This window comes from Amblyomma mixtum, chromosome 8, assembly GCF_055824585.1.
Source record: "Amblyomma mixtum isolate Tamu chromosome 8, ASM5582458v1, whole genome shotgun sequence".
In the NCBI taxonomy this organism is placed as follows: domain Eukaryota; kingdom Metazoa; phylum Arthropoda; class Arachnida; order Ixodida; family Ixodidae; genus Amblyomma; species Amblyomma mixtum.
In genome coordinates this window covers 4,331,958-4,359,901 of record NC_143019.1, presented here as the reverse complement: position 1 = coordinate 4,359,901, position 27,944 = coordinate 4,331,958, and the positions used below count along the sequence as shown (strand labels likewise).

Here is a 27,944-nt window from a genome sequence, read left to right as displayed (position 1 = left end):
GAGTAACAAAGGGTGTGACGCTGAAATAAATGAACAGCTTTATGCACTTAAAGTAACCATTTATACAGCTCTAGAAAATGATAAACCAACTCGCCCACCAGTGCCTGCTATACTTCTAGTAAAGTGAATCACATGACCGCTCCGAACTGCAAGTTCCTAATTTTTGTTTTAGGAGTTGTAGAAAATTATCCTTGCAGCTTTTAAATTTCTGTTCGTCATGCGAAATGCGTTTATCGCGGAACTTATATTTCAAAATACAGATTCCCTTTACTGGCGATATTGGGTTTACTATATTTTGCAATGGTGCCTAATGCACCGAGTCGATTATTTTTTGTTCACGGAGTGCATCTTCCACCGAACTCCACACAGGTTCAGCCAACCTTTGTCGAAATGGCGTTCTTAGCCACGTTCCTGGCTGTCCTCGTAGTTCTGCATATTAGCAGTGCCGATGAGCGTCCGCTGACAGTAACAACAGGTGAGTGACACCACATATGAAAGACGTTGTAAAAGTGCTGTTATTAAATTTTTTATACCAATTCTTCATGTGAAGGCTGCTTTTCCTATGCGTAAGTTCATAGTACCGTGATTCTGCTGCCATCTTTTTTTTCGTTTGGTTATATGTCAAAAACTTTATATGGGCTGTTTCTTTGGAGATGTCTGTGGTAGTTGCCGGCGTATGAAAGACGCAAATGGAAACGCTTCGCTTCACCCGGTGACCAGTGGGAATATTCTCGAGAGGCGACATTTTTTAACGTTATATTTTTCATGACGTCAGATGTGACGAAAGCAGCCGAATATGGGAAAGGGAAGAACCAATCGCAGGCACTGCCTGCTCCCGGTGCAGCCGCTAGTTCCCTTACCGGCGTTGCCTCCGGTCCAGTCGAGCCCCATGGATCATGCTCCGTAAATTCTTCGCGCAACGTCCACACACTTGCTATTCCGAGATAATATTAGCGCCGGTGAAGTTCGTGAGGCTTGTAAAACGCGTCGTCACGATTCGTCACACTCCGGTGTCGCCACTGCGGCATGGGCATAGAGTTCGTGTATTCAAGGTAGTGACATCATGGGGTGTTCGTGGCAAGAATAGCCTGGCGTCATACCCCGCGAGCGAAGACCCTGGACCAACAACCAATAACAAAGGACTGAAAAAATATAGTAGAAACAGATCAACGTTCGATTAGGCTTGTATTGATTAGCGCCAGAAGGGAATGGAGACCCAGCAAGCTGATCTGTTCTGACCTTAGCGTCTGAACGCGGCAAATTATTCATTTTTGGTTCGGGCTTCGCAACCTAGATTTTTCACTTTTTCCTGTGTTTTCAGCACCTGATAGGCGGGTACTAAGTATTGAACAGCGTTGCCAACTGTCGCGATTTGACGGGGCAGTCCTGACCCTAGATAAACAGCGCCCGTTTAACCATGGTCAGGAAAAGCATTTGTCGCAGATAATGACCTGGAGACCATCATGACCGTCATACTGCGATGCCGTCGGTATTTTTTGGTCCTACGAGAGGAGTCTAAGTTTACGACTTATGGGGGTTTAACGCCGTAGTGAATGGCTCCGGAGGTTTCGACCTCCTGGGATTCTTTTCTTTAGCGTGCACTGACATCGCACAGCACAAGGGCATCATAATTTCGCCTCCATAGAAATTCGACCGCTGCGGCCGGGATCGAACCCGCGTCTTTCGGGCCAGTAGCCGAGCACCATAACCACTGAGCCACCGCGGAGGCTGAGAGAGTCATTGAAGGGAGGAAAATAATATGACGTTCCTGCAGAGCAAGTAAAGATCAGTCAGTTGCGTGACAGTTTCAATCGCAAAATAAGCACAATTAGAACATACATTCCTTCATGATTTTCCTTGTTTCAAGGTCGGTTCACCTTCTACTATTAGTAGAGGGTGCGAAAAATGTTGTCAGTTTCCCCAATTCTGCTTTTCAGCTGTGCAGAGGGAAACTTAGAATCCCCCCGCTCGTCTCCTCCTCCACCAATCTGAAAACACCTGCAGGGAATAGAAAAAGCGTAACTCTCATTTTCTAAGAGCTTTGGTAGCTTCAAAGGAGTATTTATTGCAAGTATATCCAGCTTAACTCCATACCCTGTGGCATCAGTCGCACCCTATAAGAAAACGCGTATACCACACAAACTCGCGAAGAAAGATTGCTTTACAGCGGCAATCAGAAAATCAATGGTTACCAATACGAAGAAGTCAGTTCATTGCATGGCAGATTTCGCATTGATGGCGTACTAATGTTATATCTGGATTCGCAATCTTTCGGCTATGGAGCACGTATAGCTACACGTGCAAGCACTTAAGTCGGTGTAGTAAGCACCACGCGACATAGGTGGGCCCACCCAGTCCCGAGGGCTGCAGAACCGTTAAGCGTAACCTGGGTGTGGCCAACAAGCTAATGTTTTGAACAAATAAATAGCAGCGCAAGGAGACGAGGACTAAACGAGACAACAAGGACGGCGCTGAACTTATTTATTGATACTGCGATCTTTATTGCCACATTTTATTGCCAACGAATCGTGCGAACATATATGCACTCTGAACAATCCGGCGTCATCGTCAGTGCATGCACAAATATGTCAGCTCTTTATCAGAGAGAGTGATAGAAGTGGAGCTAACACATGATTCTTCCCGATTATAAATCAACTCCTATTCAATGATTTCGCGCGTTACACGTTGATTATTCTTTTTTCTAATTACGATGCTAGTAAGATCTGGGGAACATTCTTCACACGTAAAGCAGTGGGCGGCCAGAAGACCTTCAAAATCTTTTCCTTTAAGGGCATTATCTACGTTTTTGGCATGTTCCCTCAACCTGTCATTCACGCATCTCCCAGTTTGGCCGACAAAAGTTTTCCCACAGTTTAACGGAGTTTCGTATACCACGCCTTCTGCGCATTCAACAAAGGGCCGCCGATGCTTCTTCCCACAGTTGTTTTGCTTCGCTGTCTCGCGATCAGTCATCTTGCACAGCTTTGACAGCTTGTGAGGAGCAGAGAAGACGACTTTCACGTCGTACCGCTGCGCTACCTTTTTCAGGTTGTGTGACAGCTTGTGAATGTAAAGTATCACAGCTACCTATTGCCTACGCTGCGTGTGGGCGTCACACTTACTCACGTCAGTGCGCAACTTTTTGAGTAGGCCTTCAGCAACCGAAATGAGAAGGTGCTGCGGATACCCGGCACTGCTCAGCCTATCGGCTTGATGGTTGAACGCTTCTGCGTTCAGGAGGGTGGATTCACTGATATGCCTAGAACAGTTTTTAAAACAAAATCTAGGGACGCTATTTCGTCAGTCTTCAACAACCATCCTAAAGTGTCCTTGACTAAAGTCAAGACCCGCGCAAAGAAACTTTGCGGACAGTTAAACCTTTCACAGCTTATAAAGGCGATCGATAACAGCAAGAAAAACTTCTTAAATGTATTCTTTAGCGCGAAAACCCATAAGTTAGAAATGCCACTAAGGACCATTTTCTCTGAAGCTGGAAAATGGCAGCATTCTGTCCCAGGTTTTTTGCAACGACAACTTAAGCTTTTACCCGTGGACGATCCGTTTCTGGTCAAGAACTCTAACCACGTTTTAGAATTCTTCTCCCATAATTATGACAAGGGCTGCCAAGCCTTCTCAGTTAATATTAAATACCTTTTTTATTCTTTACCTCACAGGCTAATCCTTGAATGCGTTGAGCACTCTATTGACAAATTTGGCTGCTTTGCCTTCCAGAACGCAGCTGGAGTTTCATTCCGAGGTTTTTTAAAGCTTTTAACCTTTTATTTAGTCAACTTAGATCCAGTTTGAAGGGACACCGCACATGCAAAAGCAGGGCGTATGCATCGGGTCTTGCATTGCCCCAGCCTTTAGTGACCTTGTACTTGCCCATTTAGACCGTCTTTTAATCTCATCCTTCAAAGACCACAACGTTCGCAGGGTCTTTAGGTTTGTAGATGATTTTTTAGTTGTTGATTGTGACGCGCAGGCAATTGAGCGTGCTGCTAGAGAGATATTGGGCACCTTTTGAACGGTGATGAGGCCTCTTGACCTAACCCACGAACTCCCAGTGAACGGCCAAATTAGGTCTTTAGATATCAGGCTTCACTTTAAAGATGATGGTGTCTGCTGGGGCTATGATGCGCGCGCCAAAAAACACTTCTGCCATTCAACTCTGCACACTCAAAGCTCGTTAAGCGAGCCATCGCCACCTCCTGCTTTAAAAACGCTCTTAGCAAAAGTTGCCCGCATCTCGCCGCAGAAGCGTTCAACCATCAAGCCGATAGGCTGAGCAGTGCCGGGTATCCGCAGCACCTTCTCATTTCGGTTGCTGAAGGCCTACTCAAAAAGTTGCGCACTGACGTGAGTAAGTGTGACGCCCACACGCAGCGTAGGCAATAGGTAGCTGTGATACTTTACATTCACAAGCTGTCACACAACCTGAAAAAGGTAGCTCAGCGGTACGACGTGAAAGTCGTCTTCTCTGCTCCTCACAAGCTGTCAAAGCTGTGCAAGATGATTGATCCCGAGACAGCGAAGCAAAACAACTGTGGAAAGAAGCATCGGCGGCCCTTTGTTGAATGCGCAGAAGGCGTAGTGTACGAAACTCCGTTAAACTGTGGGAAAACTTATGTCGGCCAAACTGGGAGATGCGTGAATGACAGGTTGAGGGAACATGCCAAAAACGTAGATAATGCCCTTAGAGGAAAAGATTTTGAAGGTCTTCTGGCCGCCCACTGCTTTACGTGTGAAGAATGTTCCCCAGATCTTACTAGCACCGTCATTAGCAAAAAAATGTACCAACACGCCCAATTTCCCACGTTAGTCAAGCTAATGTTGCGCGCGCATCGCATCGCCACATTTGCCTATACGGACAGTGGTTGATGACTCGGGATATCACGAAAAATAGTACATATTGTCCTACAGAAATCCAATCAGCGGTTTTCCAAAGCCAATCTCAATATTTTGCGGCAATGTACAAATACTGTCCAAAAAGCGCAATGATAGCAAATATTAGCACTTAAATGTGCATGATAAGCACTCGAAAAATACATGGCATTAATTCTGATTCCGTGTTGCTTATAGGCCACGAATTTCAGGCAGTGCGCGCAGCCTTCTCGACTAGGCGCAATCACGGGCCTACACGGTCCTGCTCAGAGGGTCTGCATTTATAACGTTCACAAAGCTGTGGAGCTAAAACCTGTGCTATTTGTTTACAGCACTGTGAGTGCTATCAGCACTGTTGTTCCTAAATAATGTGTCAGTTCAGACGTTTTGTAAGAGAATTTCAGAGGTACTCTGTCTGAATTTGCGCCGTCGTTATATATTTACTCCTTAAGACACGCGTAGACGTCCAGAGTCGTAGGGCGTAAGGAAATGCTCAGCCATTGAAAGTAATGTACGACATATAACTAACTGCTTACCTGAAGAACGAAAATATTTATAAGAACAAATAACGTGGTGCGCCGTATGCATGCTAAATTTTGAAATGAAATTCTAGTACAACAGAATTCACTTCGTTTGTTTTTCGTTTATTCTTTATTTCAATTAGCAGAAAAGCGTTGCATCTTAGTCTTGCTAGCTGTTTCGCATGCATATTTTTTACTTATGGGCCTATTCTAGCTTATGCCAATGCGGTAAAAAATTTTTACTTGTTTGTATACTTTTGTCTATTATAACAAAATACTATAAAAATGTAATAACGTTTTTACCATCATTACCCTAGAGGTAATAAAGGTGTCGATAGCTCAATTTGACATTGATTCTTAGACTGGGTACTGGGTTTTGTGAGCGGCGGTTTTTTTGTCCGCGGCGTGGTATAGATCGAGAGATTGCGAAGGATAAAGGATAGATGTACTCAATAAAAGATGATCATTGCGGATTTGCATCATTCTATCCAGGACCGTGCCCCGAAGTTCCAAATGTGGATTGGACAGAGAGCATTAATGCTTATCTCCGGAGGATACCGAACAACAGAACTCTTCCGGGCATTTTCGAGACCAACGAGATCCTTGGAGGCCTTGAGCAAGGGCACAGCTATCTTTACGGCCTCGGGAACCTGTGGCCTTACAAGCACAACCACAGCTACTGCATCAAGCAGCAGACCTTCATCGAGGTCATCGCTTTTGCCCATGAACCTTTGGTCGCCGAAACGGAGTGGAAGAGTTGTACCGGAGGCAGCGGACTGATTGGAACGAAGGTATGTGCGCCCATGTTGATGTCCGGTCGCTTTAGAATACTTCTTGGTCCCTTCATCCCCGAGAGACACCAACTGAACCGTTAGGGCTTTAGGAGAGATGTGCTAGGATGTTAATCCCTAAGACGCTCTCCTCAGCTCCTTGTGTCCAGAAGAGCATGGAGCTTGACTCGAAAGCTCCAGGAGTTCAAGCTCTGGACTATGCTTGCCAGTGTATTGATCTTTGTGAGTAAAGTGGCTCTCAGCGCCGCTCGGTCACTGGTGGCACTTTCCTGTCGGGGCATGTAAACATTGCCCAAGGACCTTGCCTCGGCTAGAACTTATACTAAATTCGATATAGAGATTTGTGTCTGACTGAAACAAAAGCTTATTTCGAAGAGTAATCTTAGTTAATTGTGAAAATAGGGACCGCATGTTAAAGGCCACAACTTTTATTCATGTAGTAGAATGCAGACTACGGTAAAATATTTTGCTAAATGCTCGATTATAGCGAGGCAGCAGCAGCAGCTCAGCAGTGGTGCATTATTTGCACCGTTCATTTTTCTTGAATTTTGCTGGTGGTCTATAATAGTGTAGTGGAAATCATATTCCTGCCGGTCACTTTGGCGATAGATTTAAGCAGTTTCAGGTCGTTGGGCTACGAACCCAAAACCACCGGGGTTTTTGTTGCGAAAGCAACTCTACGCGAGTCGCCAAGCCATTTCGCGGGGCCGAGGAAAGGGCATACTGCGCATGAGCGAGGAGCAGTGGCTGGCATGCCACCGCCGCCCTCGTCACTGCGCGGGTGACTCAGAGGTGCCGCCGCCGCGCTAGCCAGTTGCGCATGAGCAGTAGTTGCGCATTACTAGCGTGCCGGGGCCGTTTCCGCTGCCGCGCGCTCTGCATCGCCTCTCTGTCCATCCTCGTTGCTTTCGCAATCCTCCAGGTTTAACCAGAGCTAAACCACTGCCAATTTTTTCACTTGATTGTTCCGTTTAAAAAATATTTTGCCCGTCTAAAGATCAAACTTATTTTCTCACCTTATGCTTCATAGGACGATGGTTACATCTTTTTATTTTAATGCTTCTAAGGAAAGAGAGAGAGGGAAAGATGATTTGATTTTGATTTATTCGGGTTCAACGTCCCAAAACGACCCAGGCTATGAGGGACGCCGTAGTGAAGGGCTCCGGAAATTTCGACCACGTGGGGTTCTGTAACGTGCACTGACATCGCACAGTACAAGGGCCTCTAGAATTCCACCTCCATCCAAATTCGGCCGCCGCGGCCGGGATGGTGGTGGTGAAAACATTTATTAAGAAAGGACAGGAGGTATGCTTGGATCATCCCGTAAGGGGCCGATTCTTACAAACACTAGGTGGAGGTCCCTAGTATGGGACCCCAGTGGCGGTGGCCGCCGCCCGGGCGCGCCCGACTAAGGCTTGTTGGGCCTGTAAGTCGTGGCAGCCGAGCAGGGTCGCCTCCCAGTCCTCCCGGGTTGGGTTGGGGATGGGGGGAATAGCCGGGTTGGAGGGGCAGGCCCACACCATGTGATAGGTGTCAGAAGACACCGCACTACAGTGCGGGCAGCTGCCGTTACAGGAGGGGTCAAAATGCTTTAGTGCTGCCTGGCACAGTAATGTATTGGTGAGAAGGCGGAGAAGGAGCCGCTCATCCGCCTTCTTGAGGCCTTTACATGGGCTTGGGTAAAGGCGATTACTGTTTTGATAGTAGGCTGTAATTTCTTTGAATGTATACACCGGATTAAAATCGGGATCCTGATCGGGTGGGGAGGAGAAAACAGCCCGGTGAGAGAGCGCGCGGGCGGCTGCGTCTGCTGCCTCGTTTCCTGCCAACCCCTGATGAGCAGGGGCCCATATAATGTAACGGTGTGCGGGGTCCGTATCCCGTATGCAATTTTGGTATATTCGATAGGCTAGGAAGGGAGTGCAGCCTTGTTCGACGTTCCGACAGGCCCCTCGCGAGTCGGTGATTATGTATTTTGAATCGGAATGTGAGGCCGCGAGAGCAATCGCGACCTCTTCTGCTTGTGTTGCACTTCTGGCTCTGAAGGTGAGGCCGTTAACTGTGTTGCTGTTGTGAACTACCGCGGCCGTGTACCATCCCACGTGGTGAGGACCGGAGGCGTCCACGTAGTATACACCTGTTTTGTTGCCATAATGTCGGGCTAGCGCTTCCGCTCGTGCCAGGCGCCGACCATTATTGTCTTCATGTGACATGTTTGCTGGAAGAGGCCGCACGTGGAGGGCACGTCTCCACAGTTCCGGGATGCGAAACCTGTCTTCCATTGGAGGGGTGTGTTGGATATGGAATCGAGCAAGAAGGCGGCGACCCGACTCCGTTAGCGACAAGCGCGTGTACTGGTCTGTAAGGTGCGCCTCCCGGAGCTCCCGGAAAGTATTCACCACCCCAAGAGCCATAAGCCGGCTGTTTGAAGTAGTGATGGGGAGGTCAAGGGCACGCTTAATAACTTTGCGAAGGATGACTTCAAGGGCATCCTCCTCTTGTTTCCGTAGGTGGAGATAAGGAGTCGAATAGAGAATTCGACTGGTTACAAAGGCGTTTGCCAGCCGCAAGGCATCCTTACTTCGTAACCCCGCGCGTTTGTTGGAAACCCGGTGGACCATACGGCCCACCTGGTCCCCCACCTTTCGGAGTTTGGCCAATGTAGTGTCTGGCCGTCTGTGTTTGTGGATGTAGAGTCCTAGTACACGTATCTCGTCACTTTCGCGTATGGGACCACTCTCAAGAGAAAGAGAGATTTTAGTTGCGCACTTCTGTGAGGGGCGGAGGTGCACAAATTCCGATTTTTGAGGGGAACATTGAAGACCGCAGCGGCGGGCGTAGCGGTCTACTATCGTCGCCGCTGTTTGCAGGCTGGTTTCAATGTCTCCTGTGCTGCCCTGCGTGGCCCATATGGTTATGTCATCGGCGTACAGGGCGTGCTGCACGCCGGCGACACCATCCAGTTGTGCCGGCAGGTGCATCATAGCCAGATTGAAGAGCAGCGGGGAAAGTACCGCCCCTTGGGGGGTTCCCCGCGTGCCGAGTAGGTAAGGACCATGCTCTCTGTCTTGGATGCGGATGTAGGATTGACGATCCATTAAAAATTGGCATATGTATCTGAATGTGTTGAGGCCACAGTCGGTCTGACTTAGGTTAGTGAGTATGATCTCGTGTGTTACATTGTCAAATGCCCCTTTGAGATCCAAGGCGAGTACTAACCGGTCATTATGGGGGCATTCGAGGGGGTCAGGGACTTCCCGATTAAGTTGCAGGAGGACATCCTGTGCGGATCTGTGTGGGCGGAATCCGAACATGGTGCTCGCAAATACATGTTTGTGTTCAAGATATGCAGATAACCGATCCCGCACCATCGTCTCCATGAGTTTGTCCACACAAGAGGTGAGAGAGATGGGGCGGAGGTTATCTGTGTCAACTGGTTTGCCTGTTTTAGGGATGAAAGTGACCAGAGCCGTTTTCCAGTCAATTGGCAGGGGGGTGTCCCCGCGCCAAATTGCATTGATGTAGGCGAGGAGGGACTGGTATGCCAAGTCGGGCAGGTCCGTCAAAAGCTTGACGGTGACCTTATCCCTCCCTGGCGCAGTGCCCCGTTTCATTTTGGCGAGGGCCGCCCGCAGATCATGGAGCTGGAAAGGTTGATCCAGCTCCGTGTTCTCCTTGCCTGCATAAGAGTACGCAGATCCACGGGCGTCTTGGGCTGTACACAGATACTGGTCCCGAAGTTTCTGTGCCAGTTGAGTTGTGTTGCCAGGGAAAGCATGCATGGCTTTCTGCAAATGTTTTTGTGTTTCTGTTCGTGTTTGGGTTGGGTCGATTAGGGCTCGAAAGAGACGCCACGTGTTGCGGCTGGACATTTGTCGCGCGGCCGTGTTACATCTATCCACCCAGTTGGAGTCGGCGAGTTGGGCCGCGTACTCTGCCGCTTTCTGGGTAAGCTCGGCAATTCGAGCTTTAAGCTTTTTGTTATGTTTCTGGCGCCGCCAACGACGGACGAGGCTACGACGGGCTTCCCAGAGGTGTAGAAGGTGGTTATCCACGTCCGTGACCGCCTCTGAGAGCTGGATCTGAGTTTCATGCGAGCAAAGGTGTGTCAGCAGCTGTTGGGACCATGCCTGGTATCCTTGCTCCGAAATGGGTGTATTATCAAGTGTGTGAACATTTTGCCTGAATTTCGTCCAATCTGGGATACGGGCTTGTGTTCTGGGACGCTTGAGGGGTCGTGTGCGTAGTGTAGTGTTAAGGATGCAGTGGTCGCTACCGAGGGTCTCCTCGGTGTTGAGCCAGTCTGCGTGTCGTATGTTGCGAGTGAAGGTTAAGTCCGGACACGTATCCCGTGTCACAGAATTCCCTAGCCGTGTTGGGTGGACGGGGTCCGTGTGGAGGGTGAGGCCCAACGTGGACGCAAGTTCCGCCAACTTACATCCGCGCGACTCCTCCTTGCGATATCCCCACAGCTGACTGGGAGCGTTAAAGGCGTCCACAATCAGCAGGGGATCGCGACCCGCAACTCTTAGCGCACGGCTAAAGAGGTCCGAAAAAGTCACTCGCTTAAGTTTGGGAGAGCAGTACACGTTGAGTATATGCAACGGCGGGTCCTTGCGGCGGAGTGGTAGGATAGTCACCATTACATAAGAATACTCGAGCTGGAGATCGAGATCTACTAAGTTGGCTGTGTAGGCTTTGTGAACGAGAAGACAAGACGCGGGATCCTGTTGGAACGTCGTGTAATTTGAAAGTGTGGCGCACAGGCCTGGCTCCTGGAGGGCAACCACGGCTGGTAGGGACTCGAAGGTTTCAAGGTAGAGGCGGAAATTGGCCCGCTTAGTGCGGTCTTTAAAGCCGCTACAGTTCCATTGTGTTATTGAAGTGGACACGGCCGAATTGGAGATGGCGGAACTCCTTTGATTAAGGTGTCTCGCCATGATTTAAAATTTTTAGGGGGGAGGAGGAGGTATTGGCTGCCCCAGAGCCAGCTACTTGTGCCATCGAGGGGGTGATGACGGAAGGAGCGGGGCAACTGTCCTCATTGTCCGAATCAATAATGAGACGGTTGAATTTTGAAGGACGGGATACGTCCCTAATGGGCCCCGTCCGACGGAGGAGGCGGGAGTTGTCCAAGATGTGTTTTGAGACCAGTGCGGGGATGGCAGATTTGACCTTGGTCAAGATCTGGTCCATGGCGGTCTCGATCATAGATCGTAATTTAGAGGTTAAGCATTCCTCCATCGCGGAGATCGCTGTCACGAGGACAGGCGAGATCTCCGCGTCGCTCTCCATTGCGTCCGAGTTCGGTGGGCTCGGAACGGCGGACGCCAATTTTGATTCTAAATTTTGAATTTTGGTGAGCAAAAGCTCATTCTGTGCCCGGAGCACGTCTATCTGTTTTTTGTATTCCGCATCTAGTGTGGAGGCGGTAACTGGGGGGGGGGGGGGGGGGAGGAGGTATGGGAGGAGGAGGAGGCGATTTCAGCCCAGCTGCTCACCTGTTGTTTGCCGTGTTGAGGCGCTGATGCCCGGGCGCCGGTAGTGCCATTTGTCTTGAGGGCCGGGAAGTGGCCAGTGTCCCTGCCGCTGGGCGGTGGAGGCGGCGTCTTCTTCCCGGGCGCTGACTTAACCGATGATTGCAAAGCCGACGACACTTTGTCGTCGGTGCCGAGAGCACCACGCGGCGTTCCGGCACTGGCACCTGAATTTGGGTGTCTTGGCGGCTTGCCAGGTCGCTGGTTTCCTCGGAGCACTGTGCGTTTGGCCTTGGGGCCGGGCACCTTGGGCTGCCGGAATTTTTCCGTGCAGTCTCGGGAGTTGGTAGCGTGGGCTTGCCCACAGACTGCACATGTTGGAGTGCATTGATGAGGTGTCTTGACCCCGTCGACGGTTTTCACCATTTGGCCACAGAGGCCGCACTTTTCGTCCGGGCAGGGGCATGTGTCCGCACGGTGGCCCACAGTGCCGCACAGCACGCAGGCCGGGATGGTTTTTTTGTATGGCCGCACAAGGGTCACTTCTGAATTATAGTGAACATATCACGGCACCACTTTGCCCGCAAAGGTGAGCGCCGCGACGTCTGATTTTCCAAGCTTGCGGATATCGGCAAGCTCTCCAGCACGCCACTGGATCTTGTTTTGGAGCGACTCACTGGTCTCGTGCTTGGCCACGGTGATGACGCCGCGGCACACGTCGCCAGTGAGTTTCAGCTGCCCGTACATGGAGAGCGAGCCCTTCGATGTTGTAAGTTCGAATTCCCGCAGAAGCTTGTCCGCGACGTGCGGCTCTCGGGTGCCTGCGACGATCAGGTTTTGCTCCCATGTGGGGAGCAGGCTGAGGGATGCTGCGGCCTTGGCGCCCAGGTAGGCCGCGAACGCTGCTCCCAGCTCGCCATGTTGATACACATCCCTGAGAGCGACGGCCACCCGGGGCTTCAGGATGATGACTATGTCTTCGGCATGAAGCCGCGGAAGCGGTTTTGGTTTCCAGGAGGGCCTGGTCTTAGATTGGGGCCGGCCATGAAGCGCTGCAGTACGCGTAGCAGCGTTCTGTCGTGTTGACCGTCCTGCCACATCGGCGTCCGTTTTAGCGTTCCGCTTGCGGGAGCGGCGTTCGACGAGCTTGAAAAGCTGCATGTTTTCGGTCGGCGCAGAATTCGGGTTGTCAGGCGTTGGAGTTGTCGGAACCTCGGACCAGGCCATGGTGTCCGGGTCGTAGCCACGTTGTACAGCATTCTCTGAAGCCATCTTGCTGCGGGTGGGCGACTCACTCACGGCCGGGCGCCCAACGTTTTTAGATCCCTTTCAGTTTGAAAGCTGCGGTGCGCGGATTGTCGCCTTTCCGTTTCCTGCCGCGCGGTGGCGCTCGCCACGCTGTTTGCTCGACCAGCGTGGCCCTTCGCGTCTACGCCATCGTCGCCGCCGCCTGATTTGGAGCAGCCAGCAGATATCAGCACGGAAGATATCAGCTCGCCTGTGCCAGTTGTTGGCAGTGACGCTTATCTTACAGTATACAAAAGCTTCAAGCAAGGGTGCTTAAAGCATCCCACCAAAAAGATGCTAGAGTTTACCAACATTGTATACAAAGCAATCTCGATTTCTTTGAAAGAAGGTCCCGTTTTTGGGGACGTTTTTTGAGAGGTGTAGACGAGCTGGAATTGCAAAACGTTGATCGGCTTGGATGTGCAGAGCATATGGCCACTTTTACGTGCCAAGTGCTGCATTTTGTCACAGTGACACGCATGCACTTCTATGCGAGAGACGTGAACCGTCGGCTGGAGAACAGAGAAAAGGTTATCATTGCAAATAAAAAAGCTCGCCTTCTGTAGCCATTCCCTCCGTGCTTGATGTCGTGTTCGTCGACCAAGCGACGCCAGGCCGCTCCATTAACACTTCCGACTTAGTGTGTCTGCATTTAATGCTTGTCTGTGTTGAACGAAATTAACATTCTAAAAATGAAAGTGCAGGACGCTGCTTTCGTCTGTGCGATCATTGCAAATAAAAAGCTCTTCTATAGGTTATTCGCTCCCTGCATCCAGCTCAGTGTGTCTGCATTTATACTTGTGTTCACTGAAATTGGCAGTTTAAAGAATGTGCCAAATGCTGCTCGTTTGTGCGGTGCTTCGTTGATAATATAGCGAGGAATTTCGTGATTGATCTAGAAGCGGAACATCGCTAGTTTTAACCTTTCATTAATGTTTCGTGCATTCTCCCGAAGAAATATTGATAGCTTTACTCCAACACACGCATATCATCAGCGCTAAACATCGCAAACGCGATGCGATAAAGCGCAATGCAAACGATTGTTTTTTTGCGAACTGGCATCAGTCTGCTCTTTATCTCAGCCTTACTAGCCAGGCGAAACATTTCTTTAACCATGAGACTGAAGTTTCAATGTGGCAGCTCTAAAAGTACAGCAAATTTGAGTTCGACGTGTTCGTTCCCAATGTTATCGCGGATGACAACGGGCAACTGGCAAGCGCAAGCGCTCCGGCGGTTCCGGGCCGACAGCGACAGCAGCGCCGCGTGGTGAGTGGAAGCGGACGGGGGCCGCCTTGGGCGCGGCCCGGGGGAGCTTGCAAACTGAAAGGGATCTAAAAACGTTGCGGGCGCCGGCGTAGGCGTCAGGCCTAGCACCGTTGCCACGATACGCGTGAGGATCGGCCCTAAAAGGTCTAAATGTAGGCTCACCTGGGTGCGAGTGGTATCCCCAGGTGGCTGTCAGGTTCACAAAGACAGACGCAGCTGTATTGAAGGCGTTCCGGGCGAAATTTCGTGGCTCCAGCCAAAAGTTGGCGGAGACGATGCACTGCACGTCCTCTCGCTTCGCGCGAGGACTTTATATTTCTCCTACTAGGTATCGAGCAGCAAGCTGCGGCTTGTCTTCAAGGCCCTTCCCACAACTGACGACCCGACTCACGTGGAACTGTTCAGGATCTACGCTGACAGCCTTGAGGAGCCCTGGCTGTACGTGACTGGAGCTCCCAAGGGCCTGACGAAATTCATTAGTATTGTCGGCTACTTGTTGAAGCCTCAAATCAAGGAATTCTGGGTCCAACAATTGCGCTTCAATCATCGCTACCTCATGCTAACCCAATAGTGCCCTCCTTGTCTTTTCCTGGGTATCCCGTGCTAGCTGCGCATGGGGGAACGTTAATACGAATAAAACATTGTTCCTCATCAAAGCTCCATTTGTTTCACCTTCTCAATTCATTTCAGCTTCTCGAAGCTAATAATTGCCGCAGAGAATGTCCGAAAGTTGTTGATACAGACGTCAATACTGTAGAGCCCTCTGCAAAATTAAAATAGTCGCCTCGTTCCTTCCGTGGCGTTGGCAGCCGCATCCATCTGTTCATAATCACTGCACAGATGTCTTTTGCAACTCCTACAAGGTTCTTTGTTGCTTACTGGCCCTTCATCAACTCTGCAAAGCAGCGCATTGAATCTTCAGTGCTTCACATGCCTTTGCAAATATATTTTATTCGAACAGTTGAGATTGTAGTTGCATTAACTCGCGAGCATTCTAAAACATTATCTGTTGTTGCTCTTTGTATAGGCACCATTGAGAAATACGAAACCCGATACAGAAGAAGGATGGCCTAACTTGGCGCACAGTGAAACTAAATTTGTTAGCGCTTGCCTGGCATAGTTATCTTCAAGTGGGTACGACAATATCTCAACAGTCGCAACGCAATGCCGTGAAAACGGGCAGTACAGGAGGCCTGAAACATAGTGAGTGAAAACGCTGCTTTTCTACGCGCTTAATCATGCGCTGCTTGTAAGTGCTGCACGTTGTAACCCTTCATATAGAAAGAAGGCATTTAAAGCCGTGAGAAATTTTGACCGCTGGTATTTGCTGGTGTGTATTTAGGCAAAAGAAAACCTTAGAGTCGATGCAAAGTATAAAAGCAGCTGATGACAATCAGGGAACAGACGATCTGTTGAAGAAAGTCGCTGAGATTGAATCAGAAAAAAACTGTCCACTCTGTAAACGCAATGCTTTTTTGTCTGGAACATATCGTAATCCTGGAAGAGCGCTTACAACATCCTAATTCACAAGGTAGTGGACGTTAGGAGTTGAAAAATTACTCATCGATCCGTGTACAGTTGGTTCCCTATAAGATATTTGCGAATGTAATCGCTAATAGAATGAGAACAACCCTACAATTCAGTTAACCAAAAGAGCAGGAAGGCTGTCACACAGGCTACGAGACAGTAGATCAATGCCTGGTCACTACCGGTAGCGCGGAAGTTAGAGGCAATTATTGGAAGCCAACTGACGCCATGTGACCGGTTGGGTCAGCAATGCATCCCCCGTTACTGGCACTAAACTTTCACATATCTCTCCACTTGCGAACAAATTAGTAGGATGATTGGCAGGGTATCCGGCAAGCATGTTGGTCTTTTCGAAAAAGAAACCGTTCACCTGGTTCAGGCGTTGATCGTCAGTCGCGTGGTGTATGCGGCGCCCTAACTCAAGCTGAGGAAGAGCGACCGCGGGAACCTCAACGCGGTGTTTCGGGCGGCGGTTAAAAAGGCGCTAGGACTCCCTATTAAAGCGTCCACTGAGCGCCTGCTCCAACTTAATGTCCACAACTCGGTGCAGGAGCTGATTGAGGCCCATAGAACAAACCAAACTGCCAGGCTGTCGGTGACCAGCGCCGGCAGACAAGTCCTTCGGGACCTCAATCGTGTGCTGCTCCCCACCACCGAACGCATAGTCGACATCCCGGAGGCATGGAAAAATACTTTGCTGTTAAGCCACATCACAAAAATATGAATTGGGAGTATAATCAGGAGAGGCGTGAATCCAGAGCAAAATTTATTCAAAATTATTACGGAAATAAGACAGGCATATACTACGTGGATGCAGCGGGTCCAACCAAGGAGGGCATCAGCACCATTGCGGTGGTGCACGACGGAAAGCAGGTGAACGGGCTCTCGGTAAAAAGTAGCGAGGCGTTAATGTTGAAGGAAGTGGCGATTGCACTGGCCGCCACCCACTCCGACGCAGCGTACATAATGTCGGACTGGCAGCAGGCCTGACGAAATTACGTGCGGGGTAGGATAGCTCCACTCGACCGCAGAATATTATTAGCATTTAAGAGCAATTCGGATTTGGCTATGAGCAATAAAGCAGATAATATGGGTGCCCGGTCACCAGGAGGTTGGGGGAAACGAGGGCGCTCACGCGGCTGCCCGAACATTCCTTCCTTCGGGCTCCGCTCAATCCCCGGTTCTGACACGGCTATCATACCGATTCCGCTAATCTCTTACGCGGATATCATAAACCATTTACGCCTCTGCAGGAGGGTACTCCCGAGACCCGCCAAGGGTCTCGACAGAGCCGAGGAGTGCCCCCTTAGACGGCTCCAAACCAGGTCTTTCTTAAATCCCGCCGCACTAAAACACGTGGACCCAAGATTCACGGGCAGGTGCAAATTCTGCGGGCCGTATGCTGACCTATACCACATGGTGTGGGCCTGCCAGTACACTATATATTTTAACGTGGCGGCCAGCCGAAGAATGAGGCGTGGTGAACGATGAATAAGAGATGATTTAATGGCCGCTGGCCTAGCGCGAGCGCTCCGTCTCGCGCCACTGCCAGCGTCGTCTTCTTCGTAACATTACCCGGGGCCACCGAGCGATCGTCCCGATCGTAAACACAAGAAGACGTCGATGAAGGGATGGGCGAAACGGTGATGAGCTTCCAGGCTAGAAAGTGGCAAGGTGGTGAAGTGCTGGCCGCCACGGTGGATGAAATGATAGGCAGATGAGTCCCGGTCCACGAAGCATCCGGGGGTGCAAGGAGCTCACGGCCGAGGTCCGTGGACGCACCGGACGGCAGGGGCAGGCGGGCGGTGTCTTCACGTGTGGGTCTTGGGTCGGTCGGGTCTCGAGTCGGTCGGGTCTTGGGGCGTCGTGTCTTGTGGTCCGGGCGGGGGACGGGGCTGCGGTGAGCGGCGAGGTCGGTTCAGGTCGGGTGGGCTGGGGCAGGGCCGGGCGGCGCGGACCAGGCACGCACGGCCGACGTCCACGGCAGGCGCAGGACACCGAAGCTCCGGGACCAGGATGGCGATGAAGGGACCACAGCACCTCACACCAAATGTAACGTGGCGGCCAGCCGAAGAATGAGGTGTGGTGAACGATGGATAAGAGATGATTTAATGGCCGCTGGCCTAGCGCGAGCGCTCCGCCCCGCGCAACTGCCAGCGTCGTCTTCTTCGTGACAATATAAAGCCGTTATAAGTCAGCCAACTCGGTAGGGCTGGCAGGCGGCCCTGTCCAGCTCAGACCTGGAGGCCCATGGGGCCCTGGTTCAGAGAGCATGGCCAGTGGCGGCGGCCAATGGCGTCACAGAATAGGGACTGCCACCCAGATAAACGACCAGCCACACCTCCCTTTTCCAATTCAGTACAGTGTTACAATAAATGTATTCTCCTCATCCTCTACCATTAGTCCATTACTAACTGCGTGCAGTGGTGTCTTCTTTCACGCTGCACCATCCTGAGAGCTTTTCAAAAATGGAGCTTTTTAAAAAGCTGCGATGAAAACAATTGCAAGCTACGCTCCTGTTTCGGACCCAGGTACCAGTTGTCAAGAATGAATTGAAATGTGTCCGAATTTAGTGAGCTCGACACTTTTTTCAAAAAATGCAATATTTAGACGCTGAGTTGAGCTGCAGTGATTCTTTTAAAGAAATTTATAGATTTCAGTCTTGGGCATGTTTGTCGCTGTGGATCTGAACACATGCATTAAAATTTTGTTATATGCGCGATTTTTGCAGGAGCAAGATAGAAATAATAAAAAGTCGTTTTTCCGTCAACTGTAAGTCGACGCTCGCCCTTAGCCCTGAGGGATACTATTCAAACCGGGCAAAGGGTGCTCTGTAAGGGTGTTTTTGTCCTTCATCTCAATAAAAAGAAAGCATTTAGGCTGTCGTCTCAGCTCTTAGAAAGACTATACATGTTATCTTCTCAAAAGGGCACACAAGACATATGAAGTCAAGGACTGTGATATGAATAAGCTATTATACGGAATACCTCCTGTAAACAGGCAGTGAATAGCATAGGCGAGATCGTGTCTCCCTGCCTGACACCTTTCCTTATTGGAATTTTATTGCTGACTTTATGGAGAACTATGGTGGCTGTGCAATCGTTATAAATATCTTCCAATATTTTCACATAACACTCTTCTACACCCTGATTCCGCAATGCCTGCATGACTGCTGAGTTTTCTGCTGAGTCGAATGCTTTCTCGTAATCAATGAACGCTATATACGAGGGGGTACCCAAAAGAAACCGGACTAAATTTTTTGGTCGGCAAAGCTTCTGTTGTACCGCGTTTTGCCACTAGGAGCGCATAGAACGAACATTCTAGAGTCAGTAAGCCGAGTGCTGTCGTTGAAGGAGGTCAGACTAGTTTAGGCAGAGTTTTAGAGTGACGACTGTTTTGTGTGAATGTCGTTTTTGCAATGGCTGATTTTCGTGAACAGCGTGTGCCGGTGAAATTCTGATTTTTGCTCGGAAAAAGTTGAATGGAAACTCTTGAAATATTAAGAAAGACGTACAAGGACGATGGTATGGGGACAACTCAAGTGTTCCTGAATCGAATCCTGAATCAAAGCAACAATCATGCCAATGGAAAACTTCATGTTCATCTCGCCTCAAGAATGAAACCAAACCTCAAAACAATGCTGATTTGTTTTTTCGACATGAGAGGAGTCGTCCATTGAGAATTTGTTCCGCAGGGTCAGATAGTTAGCCAGGCTTTCTACTTGGATGTTTTGAATAGATTGGGCAAAAGTGTGCGGTGGAAGCGGCCAGATTTGTGGCGGCCGGGTGACTGGTTTTTCCATCATGGCAATGCCCCTGCTCACACAGCCCTGTCTCTACGACAATTTTGGACCAAAAATGGCATGACCCCTATTCCTCAACCTTCATACTCTCCCGACCTTGCCCCGTGCTACTTTCTTTGTTTCCTAGAATGAAAAAATAGGTGAATGGAAAGCGTTTCGCTGATATTGCTGAGGAGAAGAAAAAAACGACGGAGGCACTGTCAAGCATCACAAAAGATGAATTTAAAAAATGTTTTGAAAAATGGAATGAAAGATTTGACAAGCGTATCATTGCAAGAGGGGAATACTTTCAAGGAGAGTGAAGGTCTGTGCTTAAAATGTGAACAAATAAGTTCAAACAAAAATAAGTCCGGTTTCTTTTGGGTACCCCCTCGTATAGGGGCTGGTTATATTCTGCGCATTTCTCTATCACCTGATTGATTGCGTAAATATGGTCCATTGTCGAGTATCCTTTACGAAAGCCTAACTGGTCATTTGGTTGATTGAAGTGTAAGGTTGTCCTGACCCTATTAGCGATTACTTTAGTAAATACCTTGTAGGCAACAGACGGTAAGCTGATCGGTCTGTAATTCTTCAAGTCCTTGGCGTCTCCTTTCTTATGAATTAAAATAATATTAGCGTTTTTCCAAGCTCTAGGTACGCTCGAGGTCACAAGGCATTGCGTATGCAGGGTGGCTAGTTTTTCGAGTACAATCTCTCCTCTATCCTTCAACACGGTATGCATCGATATAACTCAACTGATTACCCATCCAGTACAATTGCCGAAAATCCTAGATTCTGGAATTCGCCACGGTGGCTCAGTGGTTTGGTGCTCGGCTGGTGATCCAAAAGATGCGAGTTCGATCCCGGTCACGGCGGTCGCATTTCGATGGAGGCGAAACGCTAGAGGCCCGTGCACGATGCGATGTCAGTGCGCGTTAGAAAACCCCAGATGATCGAAATTATTCGGAGCCCTCCACTAAGGCGTCCCTCATAGCCTGAGTCGCTTTGGGAAGGTGAGCCCCATAAACCAAACCAACCTGGTTCTGAAAATAATGTAATAATATTTTTCAGATTTCTTGAGGTTCGCCGGGATATATACTGTAGGTAGTTTGGTACGTCAGACTAGTCAGAGTGCTTGACGATAACAAAGTTCCCGTGCGAAAATTAGTCGTTGTGTCACTGCTTTTAATTAGTTTTTGGGGATGCTCAGACAAGGAAACAAACCGCTTCGCGGTCAATTCAACTAGCAATAAAGATTAAGCTTTTTAAAAAGCTGCGAGGATGGCAACTGATAGCTACACGCCTGTTTCTGAGCCAGGTACCTACTGCAAGAATGAACTGAAATGTGTCCGAGTTCAGTGAGCTCGACACTTTTTTCCCAGTGCAATATTTAGACGCTGAGTTGAGCTGCAGGGGTTCTTTTTAAGAAATTAATTGGTTTTAGTCTTGGGCAGGTTGGCCGCAGTGGATCTCAACATATGCGTTCAAATTTTGTTATATGCGCGATTTTTGCAAAAGCAGCAAGATATAAATAAAAAAATTCGTTTTTTCAGCAACTCTAAGTTGACGCTAGCTCTTAGCCGTAAATGATGCTAATGAAACCGGGTGAAGGATGCTGTGCAAGAGCGTTTTTTTCTTTCGTCTCAATTAAAAAAGGCAGTTAGGCTGCTGTATCAGCTCGTAGAAAGACTATACATGTTATATCTTCTCGAAAGGGCACACAAGAGATATGAACTTAAGGACTGTGATATGAATAAGCTACAATGCCGGCCACACTGGCCCCCAGTGAAGCCAAGAAAAGCTGTTGCACAACTTAAGTCGTATTCTACTCAAGTCAGGATGAAGAGACCGCCAAGGACGCCTCCACTTTGCGCCCGGCCGGCTGAGCCTTACGTCTGGACACAGAGTAGGGATTCGGTGTTGTCGACCTTCCATTTCTGCGCTATCGAAAAGAAGTTGGGGAAGGTTGCAGTGTGAACAGAAGCAGATAGGGGATACGGCGTCCTACTACACTCGAGGACAGAGCGATTCTTGTTACTTGCCGGGCGCTGATTGTGTGCGGAATTTTATGTGATACACTTGCCCGTATTTTTCTGGCTGGATTGATTAGAAACGGCTCGGAGTGCATCCAGTGAGGAGAGGCTTGAAAGTGCGGAAGGGATTTTTTATCGAGCCTTTAAAAAGTCTGCGGCTGTGCGCCGACAAAATTCGCAGCAGTCCATCTCCCCGCATCGCTTCAAGTTCTGCTTTAGGACCTGCGGTAAGCCCTAGTGTGATTTTCTCAGCAGGAGGATGAATGTTTGTGCTCGTTGGATTTGTTGCAACTGCATGTAACTCATTCTTTAACTTCTTGGTTTGAATGAAGGAAGGCTGCGTGACATGTCGCCTTACATAATGCCGATGGTTTCAACTGAGCTTCGAGCAGAGAGAAAATGCGTGAATTACGCACGTATGGCTACCATGAGGTCATTTTAGAGTAGTAATTTTTTAGAGTAACAAAGGTTATGACGCTGAAATAAGTGAAACAGCTTCTAGTACTTAAAGTAAACCTATAAACTGGTCGCGATAATGTGAAACAAAATTCGCCCACTAGTACGTGCTAACCTTTTAGTAAAGTGCATCAATGACCGCTCCGACCTGTAAGTTCTTTTTTAGGATTTGGCAGAACATCTTGCTTGCAGCTTTTCAATTTGTGTTTGTTTTGCTAAATGCGGTTATCGTGCAACTTTTATTTCAAAATATGAAATTCCCTTTACCGGCGATAGTGGATTTACTATATTTTGCAATGGTGCATGATGCACCGAGTATATTAGTTTTCGTTCACGGAGTTCATCTTCGACCCAACCCCACACAGGTTCAGCCGACCTTTGTCGAAATGGCGTTCCTAGCCACGTTCCTGGCTGTCCTCGTAGTTCTGCATACTAGCAGCGCCGATGAGCATCCGCTGACAGTAACAATAGGTGAGTGAGGCCACATATGAAAGGCAATGTAAGAGTGTATTTCAATTTTTTATGTAAAATTCTACATGTAAAGGCAGCTTTTCTTATGTGTAGGTTCATAAAAACTCAAATAATGTGGTGTCGTGATTCTGCTGCCAACTTTTTTTTTTCTTTCGGTTTTGCCTGAAAGACTTTATATGGGTTTTTCCTATGGAAGAGATGCCTCTGGTAGTCGCCAGCGTATAAAAGACCCGAACGAAAACGCTCCGCTTCACCCGCTGACCAGTGGTGATATTTTCGAGAATGGAAAGTTTGGCTAGTTGGAAGCTACTCATGCTGACAATAGGGGCGCGCGGAGACACAGAAAGAAGACAACAGGACGAGCGCCTTCATATTTTCGACGGGCGATATTCTGTAACCTTATCTTTGTCCTGACGTCAGATGTGACGAAATCAGCAGAACATGGGGAAAGGGAAGAACCAATCGCAGGCACTGCCTGCTCCCGGTGCCGCCGCTAGTTCCCCTACCGGTGTTGCCTCCGGTCCGGCCTAGCCGCTTGCACCATGCTCCGTTAATTCTTCGCGTAACCTCCGCACACTTGCTATTCCGGAATAATATTAACGCCTATGAAGTTCGCCAGGCTTGTCAAACGCGTCGTCACGATTCGTCACACTCCGGTGTCGCCACTGCGGCATGGGCATAGGGCTCGTGTATTCAAGGCAATGACATCAAGAGGTGTTTGTGACACGAATAGCGTGACGTCATAAACCGCGGGCTACGCCATCCGGACCAGCGACCAATAATAACGGGCTGAAAAAAATGGGAAACCTAAATGAAACACATGTACATTCAAGTAGGCTTGCATCGGTTAGCGGCAGGATGGAATGGAGCCCAAGGAAGCTAATCTATTCGGCCCTTCGCGTCTGAGTGCGGCAAATAATTCATTTCTGATGGGGGGCTTCGCAAGCTAGATTTTTCTCTTTATCCTAGGTTTTAAGCATCAGAAAGGAGCATACTAAGTTTTCAACAGCGTAGCCAACTGTCGCGATCTGGCGGGACTGTCCCGACGCTAGATAAACAGCGCCTGATTAACCATGGTCAGGAAAGGCATTTGTTGCAAATAATCACCTGCCGAAGATTAAGATGACCACCAGGCTGCCACGCCGTCGGTATGCTTTGATCCTATGAGATGAGTCAAGGTTTATGGGGGCTTAACGTTCCAAAGCGAGTCCGGTTATAAAGGAAGCCGTAGTGAATTGCTCAGGAAATTTAGACCAACTGGGGTTCTTTAAGAAGCACTGACGGTCCTCTAGAATTTACCCTACATGGAAATGCGAACTCCGAAGCCGGGATCGAATCCGCGTCTTTCGGGTCAGCAGCTGAGCGCCATAACCACTGAGCCACCGCGGCGGCTTAGAGGAGTCAAAGGAGGGTGGAAATTAATATGACACAGCTGCAGAGCAAGCCAAATTGAGGCGTTAAATTACACGACATTCATATGCACGCTGTCAAGCAAGACATCGTTCTTCAAAGCATCCGGCGGGCAGGCGATGCACGAGTTCAATCGAGTACAAGTATCCGGTGCACTTAACGGGACATCCGGAAATCGTTATTTCGGAACCCGCCAATGGCATGACTGTTTTTGTTTCCACTTTGAGCTACATTATATTCGAAATCAACCATTTATTGACAGTTTAAATCGCACAATTGGCCCAATTAGATGAACATGCATTCCTTTATGAGTTTCATTGTTTCAATGTCGGTTCAGCTTGTACCATTAGTACAGGGCGCCATAAAAGTTACAGTTCAGAGGTTCTGCGTCTGAGCTGCGTAGAGGGAAATATAGAACAATCCCACCCCCCCCCTTCGCTCCCTAGGCCTAAAACATCTGCAGGGGATATCAAAAGTACAACTCTCATTACTAAGAGCTTTGGTAGCTTCAAGGAGCCTTTTATACAGGTATATCCTGCTTAAAATTATACCCTGTGGTCTAGGAAGGTGCGACGCACGCTACACATGAATAAAACGCATATACGACACATGTTTGCAAAGTCGCTTTACAGGGCAATCAGAAAAAAAAAAAATGTTAGGAATAAGAACAAGCTAGCTTTACTCTACGATCGATTACGCGTCGATGCGGTACAAATGCTGTATTTGGATTCGCAATCGTTCGGCTGTGAAGCACGCATACCTATACCTGTCAACACTTAAGTCGGTGCTGTACGCACCACGTGACATAGGTCGACCCACCCAGTTCTGAGCGCTGCAGAACCGTTTAGTGTAACCAGGGTGTGGCAAATAAGCCAACGTGGCGCGTGTGTCGCAAGTGACAAATACTAGTAGCAGTAGCTATGCGCGATCTACAGCAACGAAGTTTGGTTTCGTGCCGCTTTGGTAACATGCTACATTTGCCTAAACGGGTAGTGGGCGATGACTCGGGGATGGGCGATGACCCGGCATATATATCACAGCAAAAATAGCACATCCTCCAATCCAATGAGTTGTTTTCTGGAGCCAACGTTAATATTTTGCGGCCATAGGGACCGGACAGCTGGACGGGTGGCGCCGCCTCTCGGCTCTTCCCTCGTCGCCGGAATGGGCCGGCGCCAGAAGGCGCATTGAGCGCGGAGTCTGTCGTTGCTTTCTGTGGAGTTTACTTTGGTGCCCTTGATTTAGGTTGTGCTGAGAGTGATTGTGTCGCAGTCTGGGCAGACGTGTTGTGCTGTTGGCTGCACTCACAGCCACGCAAACTCGTCGGACGCTGCTTCTAACCGACTTATTTTTTCTCCATTTTGGCATCGCATTTTGCGCACATTTAAATACAATATAACTTTTGCTTTCGAAACGCAGACTGATTAAAAAACATGCTGCGCTTTTTTTTCCTGCAATACAATGCTGCAAGTATGTGCACTCTAGGTCCTGAAAGCTTATGTTCACGCCGAACACAATACGAGCAGCGTAAATCTCAGAGCTTTGCAACAGAAATAGCGACCGCACCATTCGGCTCTGAAACTGAGGGAAACTCTTCGCAAGCTATCAAAGGGCGTCCACGGTCGCAGAAACGGAGTGGAAGACTTGCAGCGGAAGCACCGGACGCATTGGAATGACAGTATGTACACGCCCATAATGACGTCCGGTCGCTTTTTAGTACTCCCTGGACCCTTTGTCACAACAGAAAATCAAGTGGCATATTGGAACTATGGGAGAGATGTGTTAGGAGTTTTGTGCCAACGCACTTCTTCTCAGCTCCTAGCGTTCAGGAGAGCATCAAGCTTGAGTCCTAATCCCACTGCGTTCAAACTACGGACTACCCTTGCAATTGTCCGGTCCTTTTGTGAGCAATGTGGCCCTCTGTTAGCAATGCTCTGCCGCAGGTGTGACCTTGCTGCAAAGGCTTTAAAACTTTGGCCATGGTCCCTGTTTGGGCTAGAGCACACACTATATTTGATGCAGAAGGAATATTTTAGACTTGTTTCCCGCGCAACCATAAAACTCTCTTCGAATGGTAACCTTAGTTCAAGCTTATGAAAGCACAGACATTTATTCAGAAATAACCAAGATGATGGAAATAAAATACTATGGAAAGTGTCCGTTTACGGCTAGGTCTCAACAGTAGTCGCAACAGTGGCGTCTTTTGCGTATTATTCAGACTTCTTACATTCAGCTTGTGGTTCACAGGGGCGCAAAAAACCTGATACACCTAGAGCTGACTGTGCAGATTTATTAATTTCGTTTGCATTTCGTTAGCCTGTGTGCGGTAAGACAATGCTGTTTGTCACTTTGTTCTCTGCTTTAAAAATGTTTATGCTGTTTGTACCTTAACAGCTGCCAACATGACGCTTCAGAGAAAGACAGTTGCCTTACTTTAGTTCAGTGCATTCGCTGTATTGATGTGCGAATCGCCGCAAAACGCCCACAATTTTGCAAAATATTACGTAGTCGGGTTTTTCAAGAGAGTTGAAAGTAAGCCGTGAAGGCATATAAAGCTTTCGAAAAAGTCGCCCAATTAGAAGCTTCTTGGAATGACTAGACAAGATCGGTTCTGTCACCTTTTCAGTTTTAGGTAGGAAGTTCTTATATGAAACATTGTGGTGCACAACATGGTGCAGCTTGTTAGTACTAATCTTTTTGAAGCGTATGACGCGCAGGAAGAAATTATTGACGACAGGGAATGGCTCTTAACACTGTTTACTCTAAGCAAAAAGTGAAAAGCTCTTCCGCTGAGTGAGGCTGAATTGTTCTCTTTACTTTCGGTGCCGTATTCTGCTTAGGTGCGGAGCAGCAAGTTGGCGCTGGTCTTCAAGGCCCTTCCTACAGCCGATGACCCGACACGTGTGGAACTATACAAGATCTACGGTGACCGCCTTGAGGGCCCTACGCTACACGTGACTGGAGCTCCCAAGGGCATGACGAGCTTGATTCGTGTAGCCAGCAACTTGCTGATGCCTCACATCAAGGAGTTTTGGCGCGTTCTCCTCCGTATCGATGCTCAGTACCTCATCCGAAACCGTTCGATTGAATAGGCGCCGGCTCCCCGTCTTCTCTTGCTTATCCTCGCTGAGGTGCGGATGGGGCGAATGTGAATAAGAATAAAGCGTAGTTTTCCTTGAATCCTGGCTTCATTTTTGTTTCTGAAGGCTAATAATCGAAGCAAACTATGTGACAGTTCGCTAGTACTAGCACTGGCCAGCTCCGTAGTATCGTCTGCAGGAGAAATCGGTTGCCTCGTTCTTTCCTTGCCATGTGGCAGACGTGCCCACATATATTCTTCATCCCTCCAGTTGAGTCTTTACCGCCTTCTACAAAGTAACTCTTTCCTTAGAGTCCCGTTAGTCTCTCTAAACAACAGTGCATTATATTTCGTCGCTTTCCACACCTTTGAAAATTTATGTCATGGGAATACTTCAGCAGTAGTTGCAGGGACAGTGGGGTGACAGACACGACAACGGGCAAAGCGCGGCTGTTGTCATTTAGCGCCTCGTAACTATGAAACGAACAGTGGTATTAGCTATAAACTTCGGCGCTATGCACCGGCGTATAGCTGCTACCACTGAAGTTAGAATTAACCAAATTATTTTAAAGAAGAGAAAAAATGACCCCAAATTAGACATATTGAATCGTGAAGTGATCTAAGAAGGGCGAAATTCTGCACTCCTTATTTTCCGAAACTGTCGAGCGCGACGAACCTCTCGTCCTATATTACGAGCAGTGACTAGTCAATACAACTGGTCACTGTTATTATGGTACGCTTATGGTACCGAAAAGTCTTATGGCACTAGCGCATATATATATGGCGGAAGGATGCGCTATGCTAACGGTGCTAGGTGTGCACAGAAATGCTCGGGTGGGCTAAAGCTATGCAGCCTGGTATCGAAAACGGCATGGCGAGCTTTAGACTAGCTTTGGCTTTTGAAGAGAGTGAAAGCAAAATTAACATATGAGCCATACAAGCAAGCAACGTAATACTA

At 48.7% G+C, this 27,944-nt stretch overlaps 1 protein-coding gene across 1 annotated transcript; it reads left to right on the top strand.

Moving 5' to 3' along the window:
* Positions 1-390: 390 nt before the first annotated feature.
* On the top strand, positions 391-26,999 carry LOC149331186 (uncharacterized). Its single transcript, XM_089555902.1, has 5 exons — positions 391-475; positions 5,898-6,196; positions 14,555-14,796; positions 25,835-25,850; positions 26,748-26,999. The coding sequence occupies exons 1-5, from the start codon at positions 391-393 to the stop codon at positions 26,997-26,999; spliced, it is 894 nt and encodes a 297-aa protein (XP_089412028.1).
* The last annotated feature ends 945 nt before the right edge of the window (positions 27,000-27,944 follow it).